The 9,455-nt window shown below is 36.7% G+C and overlaps 2 protein-coding genes across 3 annotated transcripts; one reads left to right on the plus strand and one right to left on the minus strand.

Annotated features, from left to right (window-relative positions):
• Positions 1–291: 291 nt before the first annotated feature.
• Positions 292–4,436, plus strand: LOC147865803 (ubiquitin carboxyl-terminal hydrolase 2-like). 2 transcript variants are annotated; one of them, XM_087316161.1, is made up of 5 exons: positions 292–421; positions 2,216–2,262; positions 2,974–3,020; positions 3,098–3,200; positions 3,306–4,436. In XM_087316161.1, the coding sequence occupies exons 1-5, from the start codon at positions 391–393 to the stop codon at positions 4,083–4,085; spliced, it is 1,008 nt and encodes a 335-aa protein (XP_087172287.1). In that variant the 5' UTR covers positions 292–390; the 3' UTR covers positions 4,086–4,436. The 2 variants fall into 2 exon arrangements, with proteins under 2 accessions (XP_087172287.1, XP_087172288.1); XM_087316162.1 differs by lacking the exon at positions 2,216–2,262 and having other exon boundaries at positions 351–421.
• A 724-nt stretch (positions 4,437–5,160) lies between these two features.
• Positions 5,161–8,948, minus strand: LOC147865804 (uncharacterized). The gene is made up of 3 exons (XM_087316163.1): positions 7,808–8,948; positions 6,211–6,476; positions 5,161–5,710 (listed from the first exon to the last, which is right to left on the minus strand). Exons 1-3 carry the CDS (start codon positions 8,822–8,824, stop codon positions 5,464–5,466), a joined length of 1,530 nt encoding a protein of 509 aa, XP_087172289.1. The 5' UTR covers positions 8,825–8,948; the 3' UTR covers positions 5,161–5,463.
• Positions 8,949–9,455: the final 507 nt, after the last annotated feature.

Raw genomic sequence — 9,455 nt, forward strand, 5'->3', positions numbered from 1 at the left:
ACGGTCATTTGGGTCTACAAAGATCTACGGGGTTCCTGCGAGAAGCATCATAATCTTTATTTTTAGAGCTATTGACACTAAGCTTACAAGAGACAAAGAGAGAGGGGCATATTTTGGAATTAAGAAAAACCCAGGGGTAGTGTCTTCACAATTCCTATAAACACTCTGTTTTGGAGGAAGAACAGAGACACAGATAACAGAGAGAAAGAGAAAGAGAAAGAGAGTAGATCTTTCTCTGTCTTTCGTTCTAAGCAGAGTGTAGGGCTAAAGAGTAAATAAGAAGAATTTACACAGAGTTTTGGAAGAGCAGAGAAACAGAGCAAAGGAACACACACACACACACACATACACACAGATAAAGAAACCCACAGAGAGACAGTGAAAGAAACCATGTCTTGGTGTACTATAGAGTCTGACCCAGGTACTCATCTTATTCCTCCCCCCCATCTCTCTCTCTCTCTCTCTCTCCATCTCTTTTTGTTTACTTTTTGGTTTTGTTTCTGTGCATCCCTTCAAACCCTAAACCCTAAAATAAGAACAAAAGTTGTGCATATGAATCAACTCTTGCTTTTACATTTTTTGTGTAGAAGAAGATAATGTTAATTTCTGTTTATCTCTGTAATTAGAAGAAAAGAAGGGAGGAAAATGTCATTTTGTGTGTTGTTGAAGGCTCATTCATAGTACAATTTTTACTGTTTATTATTCTGCTACTTCATTTCTTTCCAGGTTGAATTAAATCCAAATTTTGTAATTTATCAGTGACGCCATGCTATGTTGATCTATAAAATTGCTTGTATTACTAATATCAATGACCTAAATACTTTTCAGAGAAATGAGTTTCGAATTGGTTAGGTCTCAAATCTTAATACTTGATTATGGGCTGTAATAACAATTCCCTTGATAAATTAAAAAATCTTTACTAAGAGGTTAATACAGTCAAACTTTCGATACAGATTGTAAAAGAAACACGGTAACTGGAAAATACATGATCATCGTGGAATTTCTATAGTCTCCCATGTTGTATGTTTATTCTGGATATGCTGATTTTATCAAGTGTCTTGTTATTGTAATTAAACAAACAAAAGTTCTCGTTTCAAATGATACTTTGTCACTTCATGCAGTAAAAGTAAGATTTTGACGTGTCACAACGAGTGACAAATGTATTGAGCTTTTGTGCTAACGTCTTTAGATGGCGTGTGCATATCACAATTGTGTTACTTTATTAGCTCTTGTGCATGTCTTCTATTTGATATTTAGGGAAAAAGGATTAAATAATAAAGTTTTTTGTCTGTGACTTCTGGAAGTGAACTCAATGGCACTTATTATTTGTGAAAGGGTGGAGTATCCTTTGCTCCTGCTCCATATCTTTAGTGAAGGCAATGCTCAACTTCCAAGTATATAGAAATAAATCTGTATCCTGAACTAGGCTGTATTTGTTAAGTGTGACTGAATTCCACGTTTGAATTCCCATGCACTTATTAGACAAGATGAGTAATCGACAGTGGCCACCATGAAGCCGTTTAACACATTTTAGAAAGAGACAGAAGTAACAAAATTCTACCTGTAGTTGAAGAATGCAAGAAATCAGAGGCAGAAGTAACAGAATTCTACCTGTAGTCAGAGATACCTCCCATACCTTCCTAAAGATCACATACAAAGAAGTACAGACTTGAAGCCTTGAGGCAAATCCTTTTCTTTTTAAAAGTCCATAGATCTTCTAATTCGTAACACTTCATTCCAATGGTTAGTGCAGGAGTTATTACAACGTTATGAAGTGTCTAATAGCCCAACAGAAATGTGTTTATGACGTGGCTGGATATTGGATGTTCAAACCTTGTATCACATCGGGATAACCTTTTAGGTTGATTCATGCCTCTTTCTCATAATCGTGGTGGAAGTATGAACAATGACGGCCTTGGTTTTTTAATAAATTGATCCTGAGTGCTTGATTGAGTACAAAACAATCTAGTTTTTGTTGCTGTAATCCTTCCTCCAACTCCAGTATGAGAATGCTGTTGATAGCATACAGAGGAGCCTATGAGAAAGCACCCTTGTTAGTTACATTGAACTCATAGGGACCATGAATCATCAAGTTTAACACGAAATTTAAGGAAAAAAATGTGAACCTAAGTTAGTGGGTTGGTGACGTGGAGGCTTGACAAGTAGGATGTATAATGCATCTGTTCTATCTCATAGAATGTTTTTTTTGGTGTAGGTGTTTTTACAGAGCTTATTCAACAGATGCAAGTTAAAGGGGTTCAGGTAAAACAATGCATTTTTGTCTGTTTTTCTTTCATGAAATGATCTTAAAGGATTTACATATAGGAAGCTAGATCAAGTGAGCTTGTAATTATCAATCGTAAATATTTATTTGAACTCACAGCATAAATATAAAGAAATTTGAGAGCTCATTGTGCTCTTTGAGCAATATTATGTCTTACATGCAGGATATGTATTGTATAAAACAGTCCACTCAGGTCTTTTAATGTAGAAAACTATCCTGTTAATGCAAAGGTTTTCACTTCATATAAACTGTAATTTGGTTTCCATATTCACATCATCATTGTAATGTTCATCGATTCTTTGAGAATGTCCATCCATAATATTTACTCATTTTTAACTTCTCCAAAATCAACACGCACATGCACTTCTTTCTACTTTTTCTATTACTAGTACTGCTTACAAGTATTAGTAAGCATTACCGAGTCATTCTGATTCTGATTAGAGAGCAAGTCATGACATTGCCCAATAAATATTTATAAATGTAATTGTTAACTTTTTTACATCAGATCAATATATTTGTTTCCATATTCATGTATGATGAGTACTCAGAGATGTATTAAACCAAACCATTGGTAGCACTAATATAATCAGTGTAAAGAAAAATAAACGTCATTACAGTAATCAATAAGTTTCTGTAGATCTCACTCGCTTATTAACTTCGTTTTGTCTCTTTTTTTGTCATGGTTACAGGTGGAGGAGCTTTATAGCTTGGATCTTGAATCATTAAGTTTATTAAGGTACAAATTTGTGCATTTTAGGGTTTCAGTTTTTTTCATTAGTTAGCCTCATCGATGTAATTCTCTAATATGTGCAGGCCAGTATATGGTTTCATATTTTTGTTCAAATGGAGGCCAGGAGAGCGCGATACACGTCCAGTCATGAAAGAATACGATTCAAACTTGTTCTTTGCAAGCCAGGTAGGTTGTTAAGCATTGTATTACTAATCGAGTCCTCTATGCCTTGTGTTTTCTCATCTGATTTAAAAGAGTGTTTTCTTGCTTCTTATATAAACTAAAATGTAGGTAATAAACAATGCTTGTGCAACGCAAGCCATTCTTTCGATTCTTATGAATCAACCAGAGATAGACATAGGTCCGGAGTTATCCATGCTGAAGGAATTTACAAAGGAATTCCCACCTGAGCTGAAAGGGCTCGCGATAAACAATAGTGAAGCCATCCGAGCGGCACATAATAGTTTTGCAAGGCCGGAGCCATTTGTTCCCGATGAGCAGAAAGTGGCCGATAAAGACGATGATGTATATCACTTTATCAGCTATCTTCCTGTAAATGGTACACTTTATGAGCTGGACGGATTAAAGGAAGGACCAATAAGACTTGGGGAGTGTGGAAGCGGTGATCCTGATAGCATGGATTGGTTGAAAATGGTACAACCCGTTATTCAAGAAAGGATTGAGAAATACTCTAAAAGCGAGATTCGGTTCAACTTGATGGCAATCATAAGGAACCGCAAGGAGATGTATAATGATGAGTTAGAGAGACTCCACCAACAAAAAGCCCAGATTTTGGAACAGCTCGGAATAAAGCATGAGGATCATCACATGGATATTGACTATGGTTTGAGTTCTTTTGGGCAACTTAGGAAGAATTTAGCTGAAGTGGAAACCAAAATGGCGAGTGTTGTAGAGAAGATAGCTATGGAAGAGGAGAAATTCAAGAAATGGAAAACAGAGAATATTCGTCGTAAACATAATTACATACCTTTCTTGTTCAATTTCCTCAAGATCTTGGCTGAGAAAAAGCAATTGAAACCACTCATTGAAAAGGCAAGACAGAAGACATGAATGCCATTTTCATCCCATTTCAAAAGTGTGAATCTTTGCTATTTCCCAATACAAAAAATTGCAGAGGATTACGCGTACTATGCTCTACTTTAAGCATCAAGTCATCCTTCAATTTTGGTGGGAATTAATGTTAGAAGTGGGAAGACCAACCTTTTTCGATGAAACAAACATGTGCATGGTAGAAATAAAGCGACCACCCTCTATTTTTTGAGGTGGAGCTTTGACTAATATTTAATCCTGGATGGGATCATATGTGAAATGCATGTGATGGTGGTGGGTGTGGGTTATTTGTTTTTCAAGTAAAACTTGCGAACCATGGTATATAAATCAGATGATTGGACTTCGTTAAAAGGCATCTAAAATGTGTTTTTACTTCTTTTATTGAGTCAACTCATGAACCACATGGTACTTGAAGGGCATCTAAGAGTGTTGTTACTTGTAATCAGATTAGTCAACTTTTGCTGAAAGAATGCATTGTTGCTTGTTTTCCTAAGCGAACTTGCAAATCTGTTGGAAAGAAATCAGATTAGTTTGTTTTCCCAAGTGATCTTGCTAACCAGTTGTAAATAAATCAGATTATTAAACTGTGCTATGAATCACATTAAAGTTATTTGCTTTTCTTTGAAGAGGAATTTGTTTTATTAGCACCTGCCTTGCAGTCATTCGCTTAATAGTTTTGTTGTAGTTCGATTGTGTAGCACTAGATTTCTCATCAGCTTCCTTGTTATAAGGCTCTATATAAGAATCAGAGAAGGCATATTGGCTAAATATTATATATGTTTGATGTATCATGAGAAACAGAATGTACCTCAACATAATCACATTCATTGTGTTTAGAATTTGTGCCTTTATTATGTCATTTTTCTCTTCTTTCATTGGGAAAGGTTAAAACTTTTTATGGGACATTTTCAAGATGATCCCAAAGACTGATGTTCTACAACTGGGTTTTGTTACTGGCTTACTCAACATTTTATTATGTCTTTTTTCACTTGATTGCACATTATATTGGTAAAGTTACAAACACCAAATGATCATATGCATTCAATTAATTCTCCATCAATCTCTGAGCTGAATGTACAATAAAATTAAACTTGAGAATACCATACATTCTCTTCATTACTATACATTTTTGGAGGATATCAAATGAGCAATAAATAATGATTCCTTCATTGAATGAGGAAGTCAAATGATAATTCCTTGATAAGGATATCAGATAATGACTCCATAACTAAGGATGTTAAGAGTTACAAATTATGAATCATGACGCTTTATGATTCCTTCATAAATGATGATACGACCTTCCAGATGGAAGGACTTGCATGTTAAAATTGTGGTATGAACATCATTATGATCACATGGAATGCACAACAATGTGAAATTACACCATTTCTAAAACAGTCTCTGAAGAACTCGTCTTGTTTTGTTTAGGTGGCAAGACATAGTAATGCAACAACTTGCATTCTAAACCACCAACAGTAATCGGCCATTTCTTATTGCTTTTCATGTGCAATCCTCTACTTGCCAATGAATTCCCACTTAGAGCATACACATCGGCATTATTACATCTCTTCTTCAAAAAACTTCCAAGGCCTTGCCAAATAGGAAGAACGTTCTCCGGTTCATCCCTGCTATTCAAAGACAAGCAACAAACATATTAATGCATAAGTTCAATTGCACCCTAACGACATTCAACAAACCCCATGGAAACTGAGGTTTAATGAATAGTAGGTCATAACTTCAATTGCACCCAAATGAGCCCCATTAAATTTGGAAAAAAACCCATAGAAATTGAGGTTTTTGCATCAGAACAATGAAAAATGGATGACTTTTCAAGTTATCAAACTAGAAAAACAAAAAAAATCCATAGAAACAGTTTTTTGCATTTTGGAATATGGATGAATATTTTACCAGTTAAAAGAGAAAAAAAACAAAAACAGTTCCTTATAAATCTTTTTTTGGGTATAACTTTTGATTTTTCCTATTAAACAAGACAAATTTAATAATATACGGAAATCAAGCTTTGTTTTGCAGCTGCAATTTATTTTGAAACCTATTAAAAGTAGAAGAAACCAATTCTATGGAAACCAAACCTTTCTGCTTTCTGTAAGTGTATGATATACTTTACCTATCAGAACCCAGTCGACCACCCCAAGGGGGATTAACTACGACCAAGCCTGGATTGATTGGTGGGATATATTCTTCGCAATCATTGCAGGAAAGGTCAATAAGATGATCAACACCAGCGGATTTGGCATCTTTGCTACACAATGAAACCGCCCCTTCATGAATGTCATTTCCTAATAATACAAGTTCTTTCGGAGGCAAAACAACACTCTCGACTGCTGCTCTCTTGCATTCGTTCCACAACTCCTCATCAAAATCATGCCATGTCTGTGATCGATATATATAGCACTTTAAATCTCTTCTTAGAAAATATTAGAGAGAAAGAGAAGGCAACATTTTATAAAGAGTAAATGTTCATGAGTCATTATAACCATATCACTTAAGTTCAAGAAAAGAGTTATTTTGAAGCTCTTTTTCTACACATGATTTCATTACAGAAGTGCTCAACTTTAAGGGATTGTACACTCCCAGTGGAATGGATGAAATGATAAACGGGTTTCCAAATAGGCCTCAAATGCATGTGATATACAGATGGTTTCTAAGCCTATTAGATTTGGGTTCTCTCAAGGAAAATGAATTCTTTATGGTACTCATTTGTATGTGTGTAAAATGAAACCAGATAAATGGGTTTCCAAATAGGCCTCAAATGCATGTGATACAGATGGTTTCCTTCATTTTACACACATACAAATGAATATCATTTAAAGATGAAGTAAGAAAAGAATTCATTTTCCTTGAGAGAACCCAAATCTAATAAGCTTAGAAACAGTTTTTAAAAATAAAATATTACTTCATTCTGACGGGTATCATTTTAGTAGGGGTATATATAGTTTGTAGAAAAAGAGTGCAAGTGATATAAAGAGTTTTACATCTAAAATGACCAAGAAAAATCCACATATAACGGATTCTCTCAATAGAATCTTGATGGGTATCATTTTAGTGGGGTATATATAGTTTGTGAAAATGAGTGCATGTAAAATGACCCAGAGAAATCCACATATAACAGTATCTTTCAATAGGATCTTGATACACACATGATATACAGGATTTACATAGACCTATCATTACCTCAAAAGGCCATTTTCCCCAAGTCTTCAATGTAAACATAGCACGTGATTTCAACAGAGAGGTCACCTTTAAGATTTTGTATTTACACATTTTGCTATGCCAATGTGCAGTACCATGGAAACAGGAGAAGCCTGAATTTTATTTATGGAAAAATCCAGATATAAACAGGATTTTTAAAATAGGCCTCTTGGAATGCAAGAGCTATGGAGGGTTTATACATTGCAATTTGAGACCCGGGCCTCCTTAAATACACCTCCCAAAACACATGCAACATAGAGGGGTTTAACTATGGGGATTGTGGTCTATTTACATAGGCCCATTGGGACACAAAGTGATATAGGAAGTTTCACATATAGTGAGCCATATCCATTTTAAATAGGTTCTCGAATCATGTCCAAGGTCTAATTTAAATTGATCTCCCTGACCACATGATAGAGAGAGTTTACATAAAGTGATGCAGGTCAATTTTAAATAGACCTAGCAAAATGCAACTGATATGGCGGGTTTACATATAGAAAATCAATGTGTACCTGGAAAGTCCAATGTTGTCTCATGAGGCCTGGGGCTCGGTTGCATGCCATGAGTGCAGCTTCGATCAGAAAGGTTCCTGAACCACACATCGGATCTAACAAAGCCATATTGTCCCCTTCAACACGACGCTCATTAGACAGTCCAAAACCAGAAATCCTCGGGTTCCATCCAGCTATACTAAGTATCCCAGCAGCTATAGCTTCATTCAAACTTGCCCTATGCATCACATCCCTATATCCTCTTCTATGCAAACTTATGCCACTCATATCTCTGTATAGGGTTGCGTGATCCCGGTACAGCGACAAGAACAAAGGAACGTCGGCAGATGCCCCACCCTCTTCGGGGGGTTGTGGTTTCAAACCCCCACAGGAATCCCGGATGGAATCACATATCGCATCTTTTGCTCGAACCGATGCAAACATGGTGTTGTTCACGAGATAGCAATTGTGGGCACGTGCCTGTACAGCAAATGTCCGGAAATGCCAAGAAGACCTTGAGCTATTTGACATATATTTATCACCTCTATAGTTACCGGAATTGCGCTTTCCATGTGTGCTATTAAACCCATCATTTCCATTCCAACGATTTTGATCGCCATCATTTCGATTCCGGTTCACATCATCCATAGCCAGAATCTCTTTCCAATCCACACATTCCCTAACAAATTCATATATGGGGTCTTTTCGAGTACCTTTCCTTTGTTGATTCAAGGGAGAAGACGCGATCTCGACAAGGACCCGAACTGCGGATCGGAGCCACAGATTGGCATTATAAGCTGTGAGAAGAGTGCCCGAGAAAGAGACTCCGGAGGATCCGATCGCCACATCAGATGCAGAAATAGGCGGGTGCGAAAGCTCCGCCGATACAACCTCCTCGAGACCGGGGGCACAAGTAGCAAAGAATCGATGGGTAGGGAGAGAAGGAGAACAGTTAAGGCGAGGATTAAGGGAGGTATTAAGAGGATGGTAATGAAGAGGGTGATTAAATGTGGAGGAAGGTCCCAAGCACTGCTCCATCCTTTCCTTTCCTTTCCTTTCCTTTCCTTCTTCTTCTTCTTCTTCTTTCTTGGTAGTTTGTTTCTAAGGTTTCATGCCATGGATTGGATGGTGTAAAGGCCTAGACCCCTTCACTCAATGTACAACAGATAAACAGGGGTTTTTGTGTTCTTTAAATACTTCTTCTTTGGATATTTATATCCAAATCTTTCCATACCTCCCAGGAGAAGCCAGCCCAGGATGTTGCACCGAACATTCAAAGATACATGGTCGAGGACATCATCCATAGTACATACCATACCAGATTGGTTTGGAGGCATGTAACAATTGGCAACGGTTCGGTTCGGTTCGAACCGACCTGCGAAACCGCGTCTTAATGGTTTAAACGGTTTGGTTTGGTTCAATTCAGGTTCATGTTCAGGTTTTTGTGAACGGTCTGATTTCAGTTTCGGCTTGGGGGTTTACCGGCTCCGCTCGGTTCGGTTCGAGCCTTTATTGGTTTAACGGTTTTCAGTTAAAACGGTTTGAAATTGCAGTTCAAACGCTTTAAAAAATTTACGTTTGAAATATTGAAAAATTTTAAAAATTTTAAATTAAAAGGTGAAATTTTGAATTTTGAGCTAACTTGAAAACCAAAACCAAATCACAAAAC

This window comes from Azolla caroliniana, unplaced genomic scaffold (genome assembly GCF_043228905.1).
Source record: "Azolla caroliniana isolate FFs.n. ecotype wild unplaced genomic scaffold, voAzoCaro1.0.p SCAF_3, whole genome shotgun sequence".
NCBI lineage: Eukaryota > Viridiplantae > Streptophyta > Polypodiopsida > Salviniales > Salviniaceae > Azolla > Azolla caroliniana.

Excerpts from the sequence above, each read along its gene's own strand:
- LOC147865803 (XM_087316161.1), top strand. The coding sequence starts at position 391 with ATGTCTTGGTGTACTATAGAGTCTGACCCAG. Across the intron at positions 422-2,215 it reads TACTATAGAGTCTGACCCAG|GTGTTTTTACAGAGCTTATT; the intron begins GTACTCATCTTA and ends TTTTTGGTGTAG. Across the intron at positions 3,201-3,305 it reads ACTTGTTCTTTGCAAGCCAG|GTAATAAACAATGCTTGTGC; the intron begins GTAGGTTGTTAA and ends ACTAAAATGTAG.
- LOC147865804 (XM_087316163.1), bottom strand. The coding sequence starts at position 8,824 with ATGGAGCAGTGCTTGGGACCTTCCTCCACATTTAATCACCCTCTTCAT. Across the intron at positions 6,477-7,807 it reads GACAACATTGGACTTTCCAG|ACATGGCATGATTTTGATGA; the intron begins GTACACATTGAT and ends TATCGATCACAG. Across the intron at positions 5,711-6,210 it reads GGTCGACTGGGTTCTGATAG|GGATGAACCGGAGAACGTTC; the intron begins GTAAAGTATATC and ends TTTGAATAGCAG.